The sequence below is a fragment of the Salmo salar genome, chromosome 07 (genome assembly GCF_965601325.2).
Source record: "Salmo salar chromosome 07, fSalSal1, whole genome shotgun sequence".
NCBI lineage: Eukaryota > Metazoa > Chordata > Actinopteri > Salmoniformes > Salmonidae > Salmo > Salmo salar.
Window position 1 is genome coordinate 10347683 of NC_138297.1, and position 24216 is coordinate 10371898.

The window sequence follows — 24216 nt, forward strand, 5'->3', positions numbered from 1 at the left end:
GTGTGTGTGTGTGTGTGTGTGTGTGTGTGTGTGTGTGTGCGTGTGTGTGTGTGTGTGTGTGTGTGTGTGTGTGTGTGTGTGTGTGTGTGTGTGTGTGTGTGTGTGTGTGTGTGTGTGTGTGTGTGTGTGTGTGTGTGTGTGTGTACATGGCGTGCTGAGCCTCACTTTCAAACCTTCCTTGTTTCTGGCGGATCGATAAAACGCGCCGGCTCTGTGCTGGGCAGAATTACACCATCACCATTCCACACCTCTGCCTCTCCTCTTTGGTTTAGAGGGATATGCTATTATGTTTATGGATGAGAGAGAGAGAGAGAGAGAGAGAGGGGGGGTGGAGAGAGAGAGAGAGGGGGGAGAGAGAGAGGGGGGACAGAGAGAGGGTGAGAGGGGGGAGAGAGAGAGGGGGGACAGAGAGAGGGGGAGAGAGAGAGAGGGGGAGAGAGGGAGAGAGGGGAAGAGAGAGAGAGGGGGGACAGAGAGAGGGTGAGAGGGGGAGAGAGAGAGGGATACACTATGTTTATGGACAAGAGAGAGAGAAAGGGGGGAGTGAGAGAGAGAGAGAGAGGGTGGGTGGGGGGAGAGAAGGAGTGGGGGGAGAGAGAGAGAGGGGGTGGGGGGAGAGAGAGAGAGGGAGAGAGGGGGAAGAGAGAGAGAGAGGGGAAGAGAGAGAGAGAGAGAGGAGAGAGAGAGAGATAGAAGGTGAGAGAGAGAGAGAGAGAAGGTGAGAGAGAGAGAGAGGGGAGAGAGAGAGGGGGAGAGAGGGGGAGAGAGGGGGTAGAGAGAGAGAGGGGGTAGAGAGAGCGGGAGAGAGAGGGGGGAGGAGAGGGGGAGAGAGAGGGAGAGAGAGAGAGAGAGAGAGAGAGAGAGAGAGAGGGGAAAGAGAGAGAGAGAGAGAGAGGGGGAGAGAGGGGGAGAGAGAGAGAGGGGATACACTATGTTTATGGACGAGAGAGGGGAGAGAGAGAGAAGGGGAGAGAGAGAGAGAGGGGGGAGAGAGAGAGAGGGGAGAGAGAGGGGGAGAGAGAGAGAGAGGGAGGGGAGAGAGAGAGAGAGGGAGGGGAGAGAGGGGAGAGAGAGAGAGAGGGAGCTGGAGAGAGGGGGGACGAGAGAGAGGGGGAGGGAGAGAGGGGGAGAGGGGGGAGAGAGAGAGGGGAGAAAGAGAGGGGGAGAGAGGGGGAGGGGGAGAGGGGGGAGGGAGAGAGGGGGGAACGAGAGAGGGGGAGAGAGAGGGAGATACACTATTATGTTTAAAGACAAGAGAGAGAGAGAGAGGGAGAGAGAGAGAGGGGGGACGAGAGAGAGAGGGGGAGAGAGAGAGAGAGAGAGATCCCATTTTAATTGGCTGGATAGCATTTTTCCCCTTGTCCCGAAAGTGGTTCTCTCAACAGCCTTTAAAATGTATTCATGGGATTTCACAGCCCATTTCAAATAGCAAATGCTGTTCTATCCAAGTGTGACACTCATATACTCAATAAAGGTTCATTTATCTCCAAATCTCTTCTCCTTTGTTGGGGGATTGTGTTTGTGAATATTGTTGCTTGGCTATTTAGGTGAAACATCTGTCGATGTGCCCTTTAGCAAGGCACTTAACCCTAATTGCTCCTGTAAGTCGCTCTGCTAATTTTCTCTGTCTGTCTCTGTCTCTGTCTCTGTCTCTGTCTCTGTCTCTCTCTCTCTCTCTCTCTCTCTCTCTCTCTCTCTCTCTCTCTCTCTCTCTCTCTCTCTCTCTCTCTCTCTATCTCTATATCTAGGCGCTGTGTGCTGCTTGTGGTTCTACCTGATGTGGTAGAGACCATGTCATTGGTGTTCAGTGGAGCTGATGTGATGTGTGCTACAGGAGATCCAACCTACTCAACTCCCTACCTTCTGGCCCAGAGGGCAGGGCAGAGGCTACAAATGGAGTTTCTGCACCACAACAAGCTCTCAGGTAGATGTCTGTGTGTGTTACCATACCATCAGGTGTTGCTAATCCCTATGTGTATGGGCATATGCAGCATGTCTGTCAGCCTTTGAGTTTTCAGAAAAAGGGGTGTCTTAAGACATCATACAAAGCACATTGTCATCCGCCAGCATTTCAGCCACACATTGGACACCCTTTGTACTGCCACAAACCTTTTCAACAGGGGAAATAACAGCTCATTGATACGCTATTCAGGCATGCCAGTCCTGTCTCTCACATATAAATCTGTGAAAAGGTCGTTGAAAGTAGTGGCTAGATTTTGGGTGTTTTATAAGAGCACAGACAAGCCCAGTCCAGCACCTTCCTTCCTTCCTTCCTTCCTTCCTTCCTTCCTTCCTTCCTTCCTTCCTTCCTTCCTTCCTTCCTTCCTTCCTTCCTTCCTTCCTTCCTTCCTTCCTTCCTTCCTTCCTTCCTTCCTTCCTTCCTTCCTTCCTTCCTTCCTTCCTTCCTTCCTTCCTTCCTTCCTTCCTTCCTTCCTTCTTCCTTCCTTCCTTCCTTCCTTCCTTCCTTCCTTCCTTCTTCCTTCCTTCCTCCCTCCCTCCCTCCCTTCCCTCCCTCCCTCCCTCCCTCCCTCCCTCCCTCCCTCCCTCCCTCCCTCCCCCCCTCCCTCCCTTCCTTCCTTCCTTCCTTCCTCCCTCCACACACAATCAGGCTGTTGTATTTTTTACTTTACAATCCAATCATGTTTGAAACTCTCACTCATGCCAGCCTTCCCAGTCATAAAAGCGCAGTGAGAGACGTTATATTTCTCCCCTCATTCTCATGAGAAGAGAGCGAAGGCAGGAGCGAACAAAGCGAGGCGGCTTTATGAAGGAGATGGAGAAGAATAAAATACCTCTCCATCGTCTGCTCTCTCCTCCGTTTCCTCCCCAGAATTGCCTACAACGACCGATATAAGGGTAATTCCCTTAGCTTTTCTGTAGTAGGATGCATGTTACAGATGTGTTGCGCTGTTATGATTCCCCCATGACGCACATGTTGTGCTCGGATGGTTCCTTGCGGGGCGTAGTGATAAGAGTGAATTAAGTCGAGGAGCGACAGAGCTGCTCTGTCGAAAGGAAGGACATACTTTCCCAGGGACCTTGATTTGCATAATGTATGCGCTGCGTCTATGCACACTCTCCTGCTCCGAGGCTGTTAAAGCCTACTAACTGCCTTTTTGGGTCACCTGGTCGCCATGGTGATGCCCATTACTTGGAGGTGTGTACACGCCCTCATGCACAGGCGAAAACAGGCAGACACACATACATACACACAGAAACATACAATTTCTTCACACAAAGGTGTGTGTGATGAAGATAAGTGTGTGTGTGTGTACGCGTGCGTGCCCACATACAAACTAAGTTGTCCAATCAGATATTGTTGTTGTCACTGTGACACACTGTGTGCTCTGCAGAGTAAATTCATCACGGAGCATCTCCCCTCTTCTCATCCCTTCTGGGGGGCTCATTTAGAGCTTCCTCTCCGACGTTCCCCCAACGTCAGGCCAACGTTAAGAAAACCCCCCCTGTGTTCCTCTGTGCTGAGCGCTGGCCTCGTTAGGCTGAGCACTGGCCCCCTGAGTCGGTTGATAGGGCCAATGTTGACTCTCTGAAGCGATTTCTCTTCCTGGTTTTGGGAATAGTGTAAGGCCGGATCGATAAAGTCAACCATCCATTATTGTTTAGTAAACCAACAATGACTGTCGTCTCAAAACTGGGTGATCATTTTTAGAGGTTCCCTCTTTGGAGCTAAACGGAGAATTTGGCATAAGGTGACAGTGTGGGAAGCAGGGGGAGAATTCAGAGGGAGGTACCCTCTGTATGTAGTCTCTCTATTGTCATTTTACTGCTGCTCTTTAATTCTTTGTTACTTGTATTTCTTATTCTATTCTGCGTTGTTGGTTAAGGGCTTGTAAGTAAGCATTTCACTGTAAGGTTATAAGGTTGTATTTCACTGTAAGGTTGTATTGACAATTTGATTTGATTTGAATTCTCTAAGAAATGAGAAGGTCAACTATTGGCTTTATTATCAAGTAATGTTTTGTAAGATTACAGGTTTAAATTGTAGTTATTTATCAGTCAGTATCTATTATAGATAGTTACAGACCTAATGGTTACATCTTGTGAAAAAGTATTTGCCCCCTTTTCTAATTTTCTCTATTTTTGCATATTTGTCATACTGAATGTTATCAGATCTTCAACCAAAACCTAATATTAGATGAAGTTAATCTGACTTTCCAAAAAAAAAAAAAAATGGATGCTAATTTTATTTATTTAATTAAGAACAAAAGTTAAGCAACATCCCCAAACCATCCCACTACCTCCACCATGCTACTGAACCACCACCAGGTTCTTACTGTGCAATGCAGTGTTTGGTTTTCACCAGACATAATGGGACCCATCTCGTCCAAAAAGTTGACTCCAGTTTTCCAGGAAGCACCTGGATGATCGTCAAGACTCTCGGGAAGAATGTTCTATCGACAGATTAGTCAAAAGTATACGTTTTGTGGATGACCCCACCGTCCCTGGCACCTCATATCTCCAGACACATTAAACAATCCTCCTTCTTTCTCTGGGTAATATAAAATAAACTATTTTCATCTCTCCGCTCCAGTACAGTGTTATTAGTGACAGCTGCTGGGTTGTTTATTGTTGTTTTAGACACACTCTCACACACACACTACCGTCTTCATCCTAGCTAACCCCCTCAGCTCATTAGGGGTTATGACGGGGACACCGGGAGCTGTTCCCAGGAAGAGCTAGCTATGTAAGCCTGTGTGTGTCCTAGTGTGTGTGTGTGTGTCCTAGTGTGTGTGTGTGTGTGTGTCCTAGTGTGTGTGTGTGTGTGTGTGTGTGTGTGTGTGTGTGTGTGTGTGTGTGTCCTAGTGTGGGTGTGTGTGTGTCCTAGTGTGGGTGTGTGTCCTAGTGTGTGTGTGTGTCCTAGTGTGTGTGTGTCCTAGTGCGTGTGTGTCCTAGTGCGTGTGTTTCCTAGTGCGTGTGTGTGTCCTAGTGTGTGTGTGTGTGTGTATCCTAGTGTGTGTGTTTGTGTCCTAGTGTGTGCGTGTGTGTGTGCGCGGATGTTGTCACAGTGTCCTGTTCCGAAGGCCAGGGTCACAGACAGACTGTTGTGGTTTTTGGATCGTTACGGGACCGTTACAGTGCCGACCGTCCCAGCTCCAATAGCTAATTGGAAACTCTGTCATGTCACCTCCCTCACTGGGGAGTTAGCCAATCAGCACAGCCGAGAAATAGGCTGTGACTACCAACAAAAACCAAACAGGACAGAGCTACAGAGCCAGCATTTTACATTGTCATCTAAGGGGCCCAAAGGGACTGTTTAAAGGGCCAAACACACACTGTAACAGGGTCTCTCGCTAAGCAGCTACGTCTATTGGAACTGATGCTTTCAGATTCAGTAAACACAGAATATGTTACAGTAGCTAACAACTTTACTTGTTTTGTGTAGTCATGTTGTTTACCTGCCAAAGGTTGCTGGGTATTGGTCCCCTCTGAGTCGACTTTGAACATAATTGGAAGCTCCAATTCTAAAATACCTGTGTGAGATTCACATCAGTAAGTAGCCAATGGAGAATCAGGATCTTAACAAGATCACAAATAATCACAATTTCTGGAATCTCCACATCGGCTTTGACTCTCATTGCAGTTGCAGGTCCTTTCATTTTAGAGAAGAGGGATGTGAAGCTGGAAAGGGCATGGGGGGGGGGGGGTGGTTAGGTCCTTCAATTAAAAGGATTTCAATTGAAGTAATTTTACCTTGTTTGATGAGGGGGCTCGGGTAGGTGATACAATCTCTTGAGGTATAACTAGGGCTCCTGCAAAAAAATGGACCCAAGCATTGGAGCTAATTGAATTTGAAAATGATAAGTTTGAACGTGGGGAGCTCTTAAAAGAAGCAAGAGGGAGAGAGAGACAGAGAGAGTAAAAGAGAGTGAGGAAAATGAAAGGAGAGAAGGAAACGAGAGAGAAGAAGATAAAAAAAATTGTGTGTCGTGCTGGAGAAAGAGGCAGCACTGAGGATTTCTTTCATTTATCAAGAGACTCAAGAGTTTTTCACTCTGCCTAAAAACTTTCACGAAACACCTTGTGCGAATAACCTTGGGATTAAACGCCTGAGCGACAGCAATAAATAAAGAGATGAATGAGTGCGTCAATAAATAAATATATAAATAAAACGGTAGATATTTGAGTAAAGAGGCACAGCTGGGATTAGTGTTATCAATAAGCTCCTGAGGAGGGACTCAAAAACATCCCAAGGTGCTTTACAGGAACAGCAAGCCACCAAAAAAAAACACAAATAAGCAGAAGCATTGAAATAAAGTTATATTTAATCCAATGAATCAATGATGGGCAAATTATCATCTTTACCAGTAGTCCTTCTTTCATTCTCTAAACCCCCTTACTGCACTACTGCTGGTTTAGTGGGATGGAACAGTTACTACTGGTTTAGTGGGATGGAACAGTTACTACTGGTTTAGTGGGATGGAACAGTTCTACTGGTTTAGTGGGATGGAACAGTTCTACTGGTTTAGTGGGATGGAACAGTTACTACTGGTTTAGTGGGATGGAACAGTTACTACTGGTTTAGTGGGATGGAACAGTTCTACTGGTTTAGTGGGATGGAACAGTTACTACTGGTTTAGTGGGATGGAACAGTTACTACTGGTTTAGTGGGATGGAACAGTTACTACTAGTTTAGTGGGATGGAACAGTTACTACTGGTTTAGTGGGATGGAACAGTTACTACTGGTTTAGTGGGATGGAACAGTTACTACTGGTTTAGTGGGATGGAACAGTTACTACTGGTTTAGTGGGATGGAACAGTTACTACTGGTTTAGTGGGATGGAACAGTTACTACTGGTTTAGTGGGATGGAACAGTTACTACTGGTTTAGTGGGATGGAACAGTTACTACTGGTTTAGTGGGATGGAACAGTTCTACTGGTTTAGTGGGATGGAACAGTTACTACTGGTTTAGTGGGATGGAACAGTTCTACTGGTTTAGTGGGATGGAACAGTTACTACTGGTTTAGTGGGATGGAACAGTTACTACTGGTTTAGTGGGATGGAACAGTTACTACTGGTTTAGTGGGATGGAACAGTTACTACTAGTTTAGTGGGATGGAACAGTTACTACTGGTTTAGTGGGATGGAACAGTTACTACTGGTTTAGTGGGATGGAACAGTTACTACTGGTTTAGTGGGATGGAACAGTTACTACTGGTTTAGTGGGATGGAACAGTTACTACTGGTTTAGTGGGATGGAACAGTTACTACTGGTTTAGTGGGATGGAACAGTTACTACTGGTTTAGTGGGATGGAACAGTTACTACTGGTTTAGTGGGATGGAACAGTTCTACTGGTTTAGTGGGATGGAACAGTTACTACTGGTTTAGTGGGATGGAACAGTTACTACTGGTTTAGTGGGATGGAACAGTTACTACTGGTTTAGTGGGATGGAACAGTTCTACTGGTTTAGTGGGATGGAACAGTTACTACTGGTTTAGTGGGATGGAACAGTTACTACTGGTTTAGTGGGATGGAACAGTTCTATTGGTTTAGTGGGATTGAACAGTTCTACTGGTTTAGTGGGATTGAACAGTTACTACTGGTTTAGTGGGATGGAACAGTTCTACTGGTTTAGTGGGATGGAACAGTTACTACTGGTTTAGTGGGATGGGACAGTTACTACTGGTTTAGTGGGATGGGACAGTTACTACTGGTTTAGTGGGATGGGACAGTTACTACTGGTTTAGTGGGATGGAACAGTTACTACTGGTTTAGTGGGATGGAACAGTTACTACTGGTTTAGTGGGATGGAACAGTTCTACTGGTTTAGTGGGATGAACAGTTACTACTGGTTTAGTGAGATGGAACAGTTCTACTGTTTTAGTGGGATGGAACAGTTACTACTGGTTTAGTGGGATGGAACAGTTACTACTGGTTTAGTGGGATGGAACAGTTACTACTGGTTTAGTGGGATGGAACAGTTCTACTGGTTTAGTGGGATGGAACAGTTACTACTGGTTTAGTGGGATGGAACAGTTACTACTGGTTTAGTGGGATGGAACAGTTACTACTGGTTTAGTGGGATGGAACAGTTACTACTGGTTTAGTGGGATGGAACAGTTACTACTGGTTTAGTGGGATGGAACAGTTACTACTGGTTTAGTGGGATGGGACAGTTACTACTGGTTTAGTGGGATGGAACAGTTCTACTGGTTTAGTGGGATGAACAGTTACTACTGGTTTAGTGAGATGGAACAGTTCTACTGTTTTAGTGGGATGGAACAGTTACTACTGGTTTAGTGGGATGGAACAGTTACTACTGGTTTAGTGGGATGGAACAGTTACTACTGGTTTAGTGGGATGAACAGTTACTACTGGTTTAGTGGGATGGAACAGTTACTACTGGTTTAGTGGGATGGAACAGTTACTACTGGTTTAGTGGGATGGAACAGTTCTACTGGTTTAGTGGGATGGAACAGTTACTACTGGTTTAGTGGGATGGAACAGTTACTACTGGTTTAGTGGGATGGAACAGTTACTACTGGTTTAGTGGGATGGAACAGTTACTACTGGTTTAGTGGGATGGAACAGTTACTTAGTCTCTCTCTCTCTCTCATATCTCTGATGATTGTCTGTGTGAAGGCGAACATACACTGACTGTCTCTCTGTATGTCTATGTTGAAGTTCTGTTATGTTGCACGTGGAGGCTGACTGTCTCTCTGTACGTCTATGTTGAAGTTCTGTTATGTTGCACGTGGAGGCTCACTGTCTCTCTGTACGTCTATGTTGAAGTTCTGTTATGTTGCACGTGGAGGCTCACTGTCTCTCTGTACGTCTATGTTGAAGTTCTGTTATGTTGCACGTGGAGGCTCACTGTCTCTCTCTGTGTCTCTGTGTAGATTTCCCCAAGCTGGAGTCATCCTCAGAGACCAGTTCTCCGTCTGATGCTCCGTCCTTCATGGACGGCTTCCTCTACTGCTCCGCCGGTCCGGCCAAGGCCACCCTGGACAGGAGAGGGAGAGACGGTGAGTGGACCGACGCGACACTGACCTCCAGTCAGCTAGTCAATCAATCAGTCAGTAACTCCAACTGGCAGTTAATTAAATGTGTAGTCAGTGAAACCATTGCAATCGATCAATTAATGTCAAGTCGGTCAGTCAATCAGTCTTTCAAACTGAGAATCAATACATCTATAAATCAAATAGCCTATCGGTTCAATCATTATCCTGTCCATCGAATGTACTCTTTTTTTGGGTCCTTAAATAATCAGTTAGAGAGAGAGAGGGGTCCTAGAAGGTTGTACCAATCTTTCTCCCCAAAGCCTTTTAATAACAATGTCATTGTTGAGACAAGGCAGCCAACCAACCTTCAGGTATCAAACCCTGCATATGCCCTTCATCAGACACTTTTTATCCAACGCTACTTAGTCATGTGTGCACACTTTCGTTAGCGTACGGGCTGTCCTGGGAATGGAAATCACTTTCCTGGCATTACAATTGCCGTGCTCTACCAACAGAGCTACCGAGGACCAAACACAATACAACGTCTATCCAGTAGATGGCGCCATTTATAACTGTCTACAAAACGACCTAAAACTCCCAACCCATCCATCCCTCTGCTCCCCTGCTTCTCATCCGAGGTCGTTTAAAACTTTTAATCAGGCTTTTTTTCCAAACTCGGTTGCACCTCCTGCGCCTGTTAGCCGTCTTCCCCATCCTTTCCCATGCCTCCTATCCAACATCTGGAGCTGTGGCCCCTGGGTAATCAAGAAGACGGAGCCAGGTTTGGATGGCCCTCCTGGGACAGAAAAAAAGGGGAAGGGGGGGACATGGCGCTCTATCTGCTACTGGCTGGATCTCCTTCCTCCAGAGAGAGGGGGGAGAGTGAAGTAGACAGTGCTTCAGAAAGTATTCAGACCCTTTGACTTTTTCCACATTTTGTTACGTTACAGCCTTATTCTAAAATGGATTACATTTACACACAATACCCCAAAATGACAAAGCAAAAACAGGTTTTTAGAAATTTTTGCAAATGTATTAAAAACGGAAATATTACATTTACATAAGTATTCAGACCCTTTACTCAGTACTTTGTTGAAGCACCTTTGGCAGCGGTTACAGCCTTGAGTCTTCTTGGGTATGACGCTACAAGCTTGGCACACCTACAGTACCGTTCAAATGTTTGGCGTCACTTAGAAATGTCCTTGTTTTTGAAAGAAAAGCACAGTGTAGAGTTTGTTAATGTTGTAAATGACTATTGTAGCTGGAAACGGCAGATTTTTTTATGGAATATCTACATAGGCGTACAGAGGCCCATTATCAGCAACCATCACTTCTGTGTTTCAATGGCACGTTGTGTTAGCTAATCATTTTACATTTACATTTTAGTCATTTAGCAGACGCTCTTATCCAGAGCGACTTACAGTAGGGAATGCATACATTTCATACAATTTCATACATTTTTTTTTTAAAGGCTAATTGATCATTAGAAAACCCTTTTGCAATTATACTAGCACGGCTGAAAACTGTTGTCCTGATTAAAGAAGCAATAAATCTGGCCGCCTTTAGACTAGTTGAGCATCTGGTGCATCAGCATTTGTGGGTTCGATTACAGGCTCAGAATGGCCAGAAACAAAGAACTTTCTTCTCAAACTCGTCAGTCTATTCTCGCCTATGTAGATATTCCATAAAAAAATCAGCCGTTTCCAGCTACAATAGTAATTTACAATATTAACAATGTCTACACTGTATTTCTGATCAATTTGATGTTATTTGAATGGACAAAAAATGTGATTTTCTTTCAACAACAAGGACCCCAAACTTTGGAACGGTAGTGAATATTTGGGGAGTTTCTCCCATTCTTCTCTGCAGATCCTCTCAAGCTCTTTCAGGTTGGATGTGGAGCATCGCTGCTCAGCTATTTTGCAGGTCTCGAGTCTCATAGTAAAGGGTCTGTTGCAATACATTTGCCCCAAAAAATGTCATTATAGTGTATTGTGTGTAGATTAATGACGAAAACAATTAATTTGATACATTTTAGAATAAGGCTGTAAAGGAACAAAATGTGGAAAAAGGGAAAGGGTCTGAATACTTTCCGAAGGCACTGTATCCCCCTCTTTCTTTCTCTCCCTCCCCCCTCCTCCACCAGCCTCTCATATATCAATAGAGAGGGGAGAGTGAACAGTTGTGTAGATTTGCACTGGTGGAAGGTCTTTGATTTGATGAACGTCATATAGTTTCACCGTTGGGGAATTGTAAGAGCGAGTGGTCAAGGAAGCTTCCACATTTCTATCGCCCTCTGAGTGAGACTCACACAACATCGTACTAATGGTGGTAAAACAGTGAGCTTCATCCTCTGTTCTGCTTCATGCTGATGGGTTTCAGTGGGGTTGGAAGCTGTATTAGCTAACAGCTTTGTGTAGAGGGCTTGTCACAATATAAACGTTGTAGTTAGCCTCATGCAGCTCTCTGTTTCTTTGTGCAGAAGAATACAGGGCTGTGGCGATCATTACATTTTTTGGGCCGGTGATTGTCACATAAATAACTGCCTGTCTCACGGTAATTGACTGTTAGTTAACATGGACACATTTAGCGTCACCTGGCTTCCATGCATAGCCTTTCTTGCCACTGATGCAGACCTATGGAACATCTACATTTTAGAAAGTCTAATAAATCTATGTAATGTATTCTACACCTTTACAATAAATCCATTATTTATTTTAGACAGGTCTAAAGAAACATGATATGAAGAAAATGTAGTCTATTTCAGAAGAACAGAATAGCATACTCTGAGTTGTCCTTATGTCTTGATCTGGCTATGCCATATGGCTGTGGGCTATACTAGTTCATTTAGCTGACAAGATTTGCTTAGAATTCCATGGCATTATTTTATATTGTTTTATAGTTTGAAGAATACAATTGATCATCGCTGAATAAAATAGAAAGGATATTTTCTTCGAATGATTTGAGCGAGTGCACACATGCAGCTATTCTGTGAGTGCTTAATAAATAACAGGTCCTCCTATATCCTTCATTTAGAGTTATTAATGTAACTTCAGTTGTTCTGCAAACGTTGGGCTATATGTTTAGATTTGTAATACATTGTAAACCTGCATGATGCGACTCTAATGATGATGAAAAGTTGCTTGAAAGGCATGAGGTCTCCTTGTTGTTCTGCGCAAGCTGTGCACACTTCATCAGTCTCTCATTCACAATTTGATTTGAAGAGCACTTGGTAATGTCACGAAGTTCCCGGTGGGGGTGGGGGGGGGGGGGTGGATTCCATTCCTTTTGCGGTCAGTCGCCATTGTGCCCTTGGGCTCTGAATATTAATTATAATTCACTTCTCCCGGCTGGGTGCTCCGAAGCATGGCTCTCCGTCATGTGATCTGGTCTTTCTCACGAGCTAAAAGTGAACAGATCAGAACACTTTGCTTAAAATGTTGATAAACTATGAGGCTATTTCTTCATATTCTAAGAGAATCAATGCCACACGGCAGTAGGCTATAAGCGTGAATGTTCCATTAGTGGGAAAACATTTAATGGTGATACAAAGCAAAAATATAGACCTATGCGCTAGGCTACATGGTGTGTGTGACTATGATTTGAAAATGTCGCAAAAAAAGGCATGCGCTGGTTCTTGTGATAGGCTAATATTGTCACCCATCAGACTATTCTTGAGTTAATCTTGTCTTTATATAAACTAAATAATAAATGTGTGAAATTTGTTTTGATTTAGAATGGACCATTATCATGCACCTGTCTCGAAACAGGTACAGGGGGGACAATACCATGTCATCTATGCACTGAAATAGCGAATGGAAGATGCTTTTCCTGTGGTTCATTTTCATGCCAGCCAGGTAGGCTATACTCCTGTTGTAAAGAGAAACAATGTGCTTATATTAGGAAAGTTGACAAATAAATATAGCAGGCCTAGCCTATAGAAAGCTGATGGGATCCTCCTCTTTTTAATAAAGGCCATCGCTCTGTTTTCTAGTACAATTGCATAGCCTATAGAAATGTTGCGCAACACGAGCTGATGGACTCTCATTAAGTTAGCGAGTTTGGTAGGCTACTAATGACCAGCAGCTGTGTAATTTGTGTAATTTGACTGCTGTCATGTCTGGTGACCGCCGGTGTGGCGGTAATAAGGTCACCGTAACAGCCCTACTCGTGGATACCATTTTAATGTCTCGGTGTCCAGTCAGAAGTAAGTTAGAGGTCGTTTCACGAGCCAATGCTAGCACTAGTTAGCAGCTTCCTTCAAACTGCGCGCAGAGACATAAAAATGGTGTCCAGGAGTTAATCTGACTCTGGCTTGGTAGATAAAGGGCTTCATTATCAAAATCCTGAACTATTCATTTAATGGCGTGACTGTAGCCAGTGGCTATTGAAAATGTAAAAGGGGCTGGCTTAAACTATGCCTTTCATCTTCTGAAAACAGGAAGAGGAAGTGCTGCCTATGTGAAAGGAGGGAGGGAGAGAATATATGTTTTAGTGTAGTGTACTCCTGGATGTCTTTAGAGCTTCTCAAGTTAATGGTTTCATGGTCTAATACATACTCACTCACTCACTCACTCACTCACTCACTCACTCACTCACTCACTCACTCACTCACTCACTCACTCACTCACAACACTCGCTCACCCACTCATCCACTCAATCAATCAATCACTCACCCACTCAATCAATCAATCACTTACCCACTCACTCACAACACTCGCTCACCCACTCATCCACTCAATCAATCAATCACTCACCCACTCACTGAATTACTCACCGACTCACCCATGGCTTGATTGTTTATAGATACACCACAGCTCTTAATAATGCGTAAGGCAGCGATGGTGGTTTAATAAATGCACAGTGAGTAGCGGTGGGAGCGACTTTAAGTAGAGAACCTTCAGGTTTCTTCTCCTCTCCCAGAGACATCAACTCCAATAGGCATCCTCTTTACCTCCCTCTCGTTGATGTGAGCTATATTGAGCAGACGGGGGTCGGAAATACATTTGGGGAAAATGTGTTTGGGTTTTACCAGAGACATACTTTGGAGCTGGTCTTTGTTGATGGAAATGCAATGTTTTATAGTCCAATGTTCCAGTGGCAGTAGTCACGCTATAGAAAATTTAATATATTGAGACACAATATGCCATGAATCCCTTCTTCATTTGATGGTGAATGGTCAGTTGTTTGTATTCAAGGCAAGGTATTTACAGGTAACTACTGAGGTGAATGGTCAGTTGTTTGTATTCAAGGCAAGGTATTTACAGGTAACTACTGAGGTGAATGGTCAGTTGTTTGTGTTCAAGGTATTTACAGGTAACTACTGAGGTGAATGGTCAGTTGTTTGTATTCAAGGCAAGGTATTTACAGGTAACTACTGAGGTGAATGGTCAGTTGTTTGTGTTCAAGGTATTTACAGGTAACTACTGAGGTGGATGGTCAGTTGTTTGTGTTCAAGGTATTTACAGGTAACTACTGAGGTGGATGGTCAGTTGTTTGTGTTCAAGGTATTTACAGGTAACTACTGAGGTGAATGGTCAGTTGTTTGTGTTCAAGGTATTTACAGGTAACTACTGAGGTGAATGGTCAGTTGTTTGTGTTCAAGGTATTTACAGGTAACTACTGAGGTGGATGGTCAGTTGTTTGTATTCAAGGCAAGGTATTTACAGGTAACTACTGAGGTGAATGGTCGGTTGTTTGTATTCAAGGCAAGGTATTTACAGGTAACTACTGAGGTGAATGGTCGGTTGTTTGTATTCAAGGCAAGGTATTTACAGGTAACTACTGAGGTGAATGGTCGGTTGTTTGTATTCAAGGCAAGGTATTTACAGGTAACTACTGAGGTGGATGGTCAGTTGTTTGTATTCAAGTCAAGGTATTTACAGGTAACTACTGAGGTGGATGGTCAGTTGTTTGTGTTCAAGGTATTTACAGGTAACTACTGAGGTGGATGGTCAGTTGTTTGTGTTCAAGGTATTTACAGGTAACTACTGAGGTGGATGGTCAGTTGTTTGTGTTCAAGGTATTTACAGGTAACTACTGAGGTGGATGGTCAGTTGTTTGTGTTCAAGGTATTTACAGGTAACTACTGAGGTGAATGGTCAGTTGTTTGTATTCAAGGCAAGGTATTTACAGGTAACTACTGAGGTGAATGGTCAGTTGTTTGTGTTCAAGGTATTTACAGGTAACTACTGAGGTGAATGGTCAGTTGTTTGTGTTCAAGGTATTTACAGGTAACTACTGAGGTGGATGGTCGGTTGTTTGTGTTCAAGGCAAGGTATTTACAGGTAACTACTGAGGTGAATGGTCAGTTGTTTGTATTCAAGGCAAGGTATTTACAGGTAACTACTGAGGTGAATGGTCGGTTGTTTGTATTCAAGGCAAGGTATTTACAGGTAACTACTGAGGTGAATGGTCAGTTGTTTGTATTCAAGGCAAGGTATTTACAGGTAACTACTGAGGTGAATGGTCAGTTGTTTGTATTCAAGGCAAGGTATTTACAGGTAACTACTGAGGTGAATGGTCGGTTGTTTGTATTCAAGGCAAGGTATTTACAGGTAACTACTTAGTGTTAAATGTAATTGTTAACACAACACATAACAACCTTCATCCTTGTTGTGATTGGTTCAGTGTAGGGGTAAACAGGAAACCCAGTCCCCTGGAGCGTTACAGTCTTACTGTGAGTAGCTGTGTGAATGAGTACGCCTCCTCTTCTCCCAGTCAGGTAGTCAAGGTGGGAGGAGGGAGGGAGGCTGGGAAGGAAGGAAGGAAGGAGGGAGGGAGGACGAAGGGAGGGAAGAAGAGAGGAAGTAACTGCCTGAAAGCATGAGTGGCAGCATGTAAATGACACCTCTAATTTCTGATTAGTTTGTCTTTTCCTCTTGAGTGCTTCTTTCTACTCTACTGTCTGCCACAGTGTATCAGAGAGCTCTTCTCTCTACTGTCTGCCACAATGTATCAGAGAGCTCTTCTCTCTACTGTCTGCCACAATGTATCAGAGAGCTCTTCTCTCTACTGTCTGCCACAGTGTATCAGAGAGCTCTTCTCTCTACTGTCTGCCACAGTGTATCAGAGAGCTCTTCTCTCTACTGTCTGCCACAGTGTATCAGAGCTCTTCTCTCTACTATCTGCCACAATGTATCAGAGAGCTCTTCTCTCTACTGTCTGCCACAGTGTATCAGAGAGCTCTTCTCTCTACTGTCTGCCACAGTGTATCAGAGAGCTCTTCTCTCTACTGTCTGCCACAGTGTATCAGAGAGCTCTTCTCTCTACTATCTGCCACAGTGTATCAGAGAGCTCTTCTCTCTACTATCTGCCACAGTGTATCAGAGAGCTCTTCTCTCTACTGTCTGCCACAGTGTATCAGAGAGCTCTTCTCTCTACTGTCTGCCACAGTGTATCAGAGAGCTCTTCTCTCTACTGTCTGCCACAGTGTATCAGAGAGCTCTTCTCTCTACTGTCTGCCACAGTGTATCAGAGAGCTCTTCTCTCTACTGTCTGCCACAGTGTATCAGAGAGCTCTTCTCTCTACTGTCTGCCACAGTGTATCAGAGAGCTCTTCTCTCTACTGTCTGCCACAGTGTATCAGAGAGCTCTTCTCTCTACTGTCTGCCACAATGTATCAGAGAGCTCTTCTCTCTACTGTCTGCCACAGTGTATCAGAGAGCTCTTCTCTCTACTATCTGCCACAGTGTATCAGAGAGCTCTTCTCTCTACTGTCTGCCACAGTGTATCAGAGAGCTCTTCTCTCTACTGTCTGCCACAATGTATCAGAGAGATCTTCTCTCTACTGTCTGCCACAGTGTATCAGAGAGCTCTTCTCTCTACTGTCTGCCACAGTGTATCAGAGAGCTCTTCTCTCTACTGTCTGCCACAGTGTATCAGAGAGCTCTTCTCTCTACTATCTGCCACAGTGTATCAGAGCTCTTCTCTCTACTGTCTGCCACAGTGTATCAGAGAGCTCTTCTCTCTACTATCTGCCACAGTGTATCAGAGAGCTCTTCTCTCTACTGTCTGCCACAATGTATCAGAGAGCTCTTTTCTCTACTGTCTGCCACAGTGTATCAGAGAGCTCTTCTCTCTACTATCTGCCACAGTGTATCAGAGAGCTCTTCTCTCTACTGTCTGCCACAGTGTATCAGAGAGCTCTTCTCTCTACTGTCTGCCACAGTGTATCAGAGAGCTCTTTTCTCTACTGTCTGCCACAGTGTATCAGAGAGCTCTTCTCTCTACTGTCTGCCACAGTGTATCAGAGAGCTCTTCTCTCTACTGTCTGCCACAGTGTATCAGAGAGCTCTTCTCTCTACTGTCTGCCACAATGTATCAGAGAGCTCTTTTCTCTACTGTCTGCCACAGTGTATCAGAGAGCTCTTTTCTCTACTGTCTGCCACAGTGTATCAGAGAGCTCTTCTCTCTACTATCTGCCACAGTGTATCAGAGAGCTCTTCTCTCTACTGTCTGCCACAGTGTATCAGAGAGCTCTTCTCTCTACTGTCTGCCACAATGTATCAGAGAGCTCTTTTCTCTACTGTCTGCCACAGTGTATCAGAGAGCTCTTCTCTCTACTGTCTGCCACAGTGTATCAGAGAGCTCTTTTCTCTACTGTCTGCCACAGTGTATCAGAGAGCTCTTCTCTCTACTATCTGCCACAGTGTATCAGAGAGCTCTTTTCTCTACTGTCTGCCACAGTGTATCAGAGAGCTCTTCTCTACTGTCTGCCACAGTGTATCAGAGAGCTCTTTTCTCTACTGTCTGCTGTCTCAGAGAGCTCTTCTCTCTAATGTCTGCCACAGTGTATCAGAGAGCTCTTCTCTCTACTGTCTGCTGTCTCAGAGAGCTCTTCTCTCTACTGTCTGCTGTCTCAGAGAGCTCTTCTCTCTACTGTCTGACATCTCAGAGAGCTCTGCTTGGCATCCGACCGCAAGGCGCTACAGAGGGTAGTGCGTACCACCCAGTACGTCACTGGTGCCGAGCTCTCTGCCATCCAGGACCTTTATACTAGGCAGAGTCAAGGAAGGCCAAAATAATTGTCAAAGAGTCCAGCTACCCAAGCCACAGACTGTTCTCTCTGCTATGGCATGGCAAGCAATACCAACGTACCACGTCTGGAACCAACAGGACCCTGAACAGCTTCTATTCCCACACCATAAGACTTTTAAACAAGACTGCTAAATAGCTAATCAAATGGCTACCGGGAATACATGCTTTGACCCTGTTTTTCACTGACTTTATGCACATACACACTGGACCCTACCCACAGACTCTCACATACACACTGGACCCTACCCACAGACTCACACATACTGACACCCAACACTGACACACACACACACACACACATGCATACTGATGCCACACACACAAACACACTTTCACACTCACCACATATGCTGCTGCTACTGTCTACTATCTATCGTGTTGCCTAGTTACTTTACCCATACCTCAATTACCTTGTACCCCTTCACATCGACTCGGTACTGGTACTCCCTCTACATAGCCATGTTATTTTCTACTCCCTGTATATAGCCAACGTTATTTTCTACTTCCTGTATATAGCCATGTTATTTTCAACTCCCTGTATATAGCCAAAGTTATTTTCTACTTCCTGTATATAGCCATGTTATTTTCTACTTCCTGTATATAGCCATGCTATTTTTATTTGTTATTCAATATTTATTCCTTTATTCCTTATTCCTTCAATATCTATGTCAATTTTTTTGTATCTTAAAAAAATATATATGTACATATACAGTACCAGTCAAAAGTTTGGACAAATACTTATTCAAGGGTTTTTCTTTATTTGTACTATTTTCTACATTGTAGAATAATAATGAAGACATCAAAACTATGAAATAACACTATGAAGTAACCAAAAAGTGTTAAAAGAAATGATTATCTATTTTAGATTTTAGTTTCTTCAAAGTACCCACCCTTTGCCTTGATGACAGCTTTGCACACTCTTGGCATTCTCTCAACAATCTTCATGAGGTAGTCACCTGGAATGTATTTCAATTGACAGGTGTGCCTTCTAAAAAAAAGTTAATTTGTGGAATTTCTTTCCTCCTTAATGTGTTTGAGCCAATCAGTTGTGTTGTGACAAGGTAGGGGTGGTATACAGAAGATAGCCATGTTTGGTAAAAGACCAAGTCCATATTATGGCAAGAACAGCTCAAATAAGCAAAGAGAAACAACAGTCCATCATTACTTTAAGACATGAAGGTCAGTCAATCCGGAAAAGTTTCTTCAAGTGCAGTCGCAAAAACCATCAAGCACTATGATGAAACTGGCTCTCATGAGAACCGCCACAGGAAAGGAAGACCCAGAGTTACCTCTGCTGCCGAGGATAAGTTAATTAGAGTTAACTGCACCTCAGAAATACAGCCCAAATAAATGCTTCACAGAGGTCAAGTAACAGACACATCTCAACATCAACTGTTCAGAGGAGACTGCATGAATCAGACCTTCATGGTCGAATTGCTGCAAAGAAACCACTACTAAATAACACCAATAAGAAGAAGAGACTTGCTTGGGCCAAGAAACAAGAGCAATAGACATTAGACCGGTGGAAATCTGTCCTTTGGTCTGATGAGTCCAAATTTTAGATTTTTGGTTCTAACCGCCATGTCATTGTGAGACGCAAAGTAGGTGAACGGATGATCTCTGCATGTGTAGTTCCCACCGTGAAGTGTGGAGGTGTGATGGTGTGGGGGTGCTTTGCTGGTGACACTGTCTGTAATTTATTTAGAATTCAATGCCCACTTAACCAGCATGGCTACCACTGCATTCTGCAGTGATACGCCATCGCATCTGGTTTGGGCTTAGTGGGGCTATCATTTGTTTTTCAACAGGACAATGACCCAACACACCTACAGGCTGTGTAAGGGCTAATTGACCAAGAAGGAGAGTGATGGAGTGCTGCATCAGATGACATGGCCTCCACAATCACCTGACCTCAACCCAATTTAGACTGTTTTGGATTAGTTGGACCGCACAGTGAAGGAAAAGCAGCAGTGCTTAGTATATGTGGGAACTCCTTCAAGACTGTTGTGAAGTGAAGCTGGTTGAGAGAATACCAAGAGTGTGCAAATCTGTCATCAAGGAAAAGGGTGGCCTCTTTGAAGAATCTCAAATATATTTTGATTTGTTTAACACTTTTTTGGTTACTTCATCCATATGTTTTATTTCATAGTTTTGATGTCTTCACTATTATTCTACAATGTAGAAAATAGTAAAAAATAAAGAAAAACCCTTGAATGAGTAGTTGTGTCCAAACTTTTGACTGGTACTGTATATATTTTTAAATGTCTCTGTGAATTAGAAATGTCTATTTTATACCTGACTTGAGAGATCCAGACATTTTTGTATTTTCTATTATCATCTTTTTGCCTCCGATTTTAAATGTATTTTCCATTCAAAGAGACTTTTAAAGCATTCCAGGCTCAGATTTACATAGAGAAACGATGTCTTTGTTCTTAGATATTAGGAAGGTTGAAGCCATTGTTCAGTTTAGACTATTGAAGTTTAGGCTACGTTAAAACAAAAATCAAATGTACTTTTTAATTAGTAATTTCATTACTTACATTTATTTCTGTCCCAAATAATTTTATAAAATCAGCTTGCCTACTCAAAAATCTGTGAGGGTCATAGCCCATTTCCCTAATCCCTTCATCACATTGTTTCATGGCTAAAATCATCTAGGACTGCATGCAAAATGGTTCCCTAGTCCCTATGTAATGGTGTGGGCCCTGGTCAAAAGTAGTGCACTATATAGTGTTTAGGGTGCCATTCCGGATGTATCCTGGGCCTGTTGATCTGACCTTAACTGTGGGTGGATAATGTCATCTTCTCTGTCTCCTCTCCTCTGGTAATGCAATGAAGAGTGATTCCAGCATGTTCTCTACCAACACAGACAGATCGTTCAGACCCTTACGATTTAGCTATTTCCATTTTCAGCCCAGCTGACATGCTGTCTAGCAGATGTCTTCATCGCAAGATATTTTAGTCTGATGGTGGAAAGAGAGGGGATCGAGGGAGGATACAGAGAGAGGGAGGATGGGAGGAAGGAGCGAGGGAGGAGGGGAGGAAAGATGATGACTCATTGGAGGAGTGTGTAATATGCTGTTTGTGTGTGGAGAACGGTGTTTTTTTTGTAACGTTGATTATACGTTGGTTGTGCATCTTGTGGCAGACTAAATATTGTGTTTTAACATGACGAAATGCACACATTTGCAAACCTACATACAGATGTAGGATCTTACTTTGAGCCAGTTTGCCACAGTAGGAAAATAATCCTGCAGCAACAGGACGTTAATTATTATGTGGGTTATATTTAATGGACATTTTTTAAATGGAAATTACAAACTTTAGAAGCCTTTTTAAACCTCATGCACTACACATTTGATCTACAAGAGTGATCAAATTGTATGAATTTATGTAGGTTGTTTTCCTTTCTTCAAAACTCTTCCTAGTCCCTCTGTTCAGGCATTGTCTAATTGATTACTTCATTGGTCCGTTGATGACTTGATTAGCACAATCAATATCCCTATGGTGAACACTTTCAGAACGTTTGACAAAAGAAGAAACCAGAGACTCTAAATTGCGGCTATGTGGTCCCTTCCCATCCTCATTTGTCTGGAAACCGGTAATGTAGCATAGCAAGGAACTCGTTTGGAACGTTAGCTAATTTGTAGACGTCGGGCGGAGGCAGTTTTCTTTTGGTTGCCGCCCTAGTTTTCCCTAGCTACACTCTCTCTGGAGGTTGGTAGTGACCCCCCATGGCGCTCGACAACGCTGCGGGGCTCATCGTGTGTGTGTGTGTGTGTGTGTGTGTGTGTGTGTGTGTGTGTGTGTGTGTGTGTGTGTGTGTGTGTGTGTGTGTGTGTGTGTGCATGGGGAGGAGAACAGCTGGAGACGGGACGCAGCTGCTTGATTGTAAATCAGCTTGGTATTGTTCCCTCTACCATGCTAGCACTGTGCAGGGGCTAGAGTAGTGCTGCACCACCCGTTAACTGTCAATGTGGAGCCTGCTGGTGGAAACCGAGAGAGATACAAGCACACAGATATTCACTTTGGTGAATGCCGACGGTGGTGAGGGTGGCAGTGGGTTTGGGTGATGTCAGTTCCTGTCAGAAAGCCCTATACGAAAAGGGCAAATTCTGCCTATTTTTTTCCTCTCTCTTACCGTCCCTCGTTCAGCTGCAGCGTGCGTCAAAGCAAAGCCCCGTCCCCCCTATCCCTCGCTCTTTTTCCTTTACCCTCCTCTCTGTCTGTCTCTTTCTGTCCCTCTCTTTCTACCATTCGGTCTCTCTTTCCCACCCCCCTCTCTCTTCTCTTCTCCGTCTCTCTGTCTGTCTCTCTCTGTCCCTCTCCTTCTCCCATTCGGTCTCTCTTTCCCACCCCCCTCTCTCTTCTCTTCTCCCTCTCTCTGTCTGTCTCTCTCTGTCCCTCTCTTTCTCCCATTCGGTCTCTCTTTCCCACCCCCCTCTCTCTTCCCTTCTCCCTCTCTCTGTCTTATCCCATACTCTCCTCTCCCCCTCTTAACCTCTCTCTCTCTCTCCCTCTCTCTCTCTCTCTCTTCTCCCTCTCTCCTACCCCCCTCTCAACCTCTCCTCATCTCTCCTCCTCTCCTCTATTTGACGGCCATAAACTAGTAATTTTCCCTGTAGGCCAGTAATGGGATGATTCTCTGGAAAAACCTTCCCTCCCTGATGTCTTCTCATTCATTTGTCAAGTCTGTCCTGAGCGTTCCTCCGCGCCCGTCATTACAGTCCTAGATTCCCGCTAGGGGTTTCCCAAAGCACCTTTCCATGGGATGGAGACTGGATGGCTTTTATTTCCTCATTGAGGAGAATGGAATTCTGTTGACTGTCAGCGGTAGAGGTCACACGGGTTCGTGATACAGGAGAATTAAACTCTTTAAAAAGTCCCAATATGCTTTGTCTTTCACTGTTTAAACTAATAATAAGTGTTTCACACCCTACATGCCCCCGGGAGTGCCATTAGTCATCTAACCGATATTATCATACTATTTCATGCCATATGACTGTTCACATGCCCACTCTAATACCTAATGATTAAAGGCCTTATTTATATGAATTAATTCATCTCTGCATCCGTGTTTCCAGGTTCAGAAACAGCATTCTTCTTACAAAACTGCCTCTTAGGATTCAGGCAGAACAACAAAACAAGGTTTACAGGTTGTGACCAAAAGCAACTAGACTGCATTTCCATTCAAGTATGCTTCCTCTCTGTATGTAAACCCTCTTATATAGCAGTTTACATGGCAGAGGTTTAGATGAGCTATCATCCCCAGGTCCAGAAGGAGACTGTTGTAGCCTGAATCTCAACAAAAAAAACATAGGGAAGGAAACGAAAGGAAAAGAAACACCAAACAACAAGAAAAACATCTGGTGAAGTGATAGACATGGCATTTTGGTGTGTCCGATAATATCGTCAAGACAAACGGAAGCAGTTGTCGCAGGTAGATAGAATTGGTAATGACTTTAAATACCAGCTGTCACCACGGTAACTACGTGCATGGGAGGGGGGGTGACTATAAGTGGGAATTCACTTCAGAGTGTTATGGTAGTGGTGAGAAAAAAATAATGGAGAATGGGGTCACATACCTAGCATTTTCTGAAATGTCATCTCTGGAAACATGACAACACTTTGGTAAGTTATTAGTGGAATGTTGTCCACAATGTCTCTCACTCAGACAATAATTTACTATTGGAATGAACATTTGTAGTGTAAAAGTCAAGCAGGAAAGTGTTTCAAATCAAATCAAAGGGTATTTGTCTCGTGCGCAGAATACAACATGTGTAGACCTTAAAGTGAAATGCTTACTTAACCAACAGTGCAATTTTTAAGTAATTATGAGGTATTAGGTGAACAATAGATAAGTAAAGGAATAAAAACAACAGTAAAAAGATAGTGAAAAATAACAATAGCGAGGCTATAACAGTAGCGAGGCTATAACAGTAGCGAGGCTATATACAGACACCGGTTAGTCGGGCTAATTGAGGTAGTATGTACATGTAGGTATGGTTAAAGTGACTGCATAAATGATAAACAGAGAGTAGCAGCAGCGTAAAAGAGGGGTTGGGGGGGACAATGCAAATATTCCGGGTAGCCATTTGTTTACCTGTTCAGGAGTCTTATGGCTTGGGGGTAAATGCTGTTGAGAAGCCTAGACCTGGCACTCCGGTACCGCTTGCCATGCAGGGAGTACAGGAGGGGACTGAGCACGCAC

At 43.9% G+C, this 24216-nt stretch overlaps 1 protein-coding gene across 1 annotated transcript in view; it reads left to right on the forward strand.

The window, feature by feature from the left end:
* The window catches only part of arap2 (ArfGAP with RhoGAP domain, ankyrin repeat and PH domain 2), a 187990-nt gene that overhangs the window by 98695 nt on the left and 65079 nt on the right, over positions 1–24216 (forward strand). Inside the window, 3 exon segments of the mRNA XM_045721480.1 lie at positions 1749–1763; positions 1765–1924; positions 8865–8990. Coding sequence (XP_045577436.1) covers positions 1749–1763; positions 1765–1924; positions 8865–8990 — 301 coding nt within the window.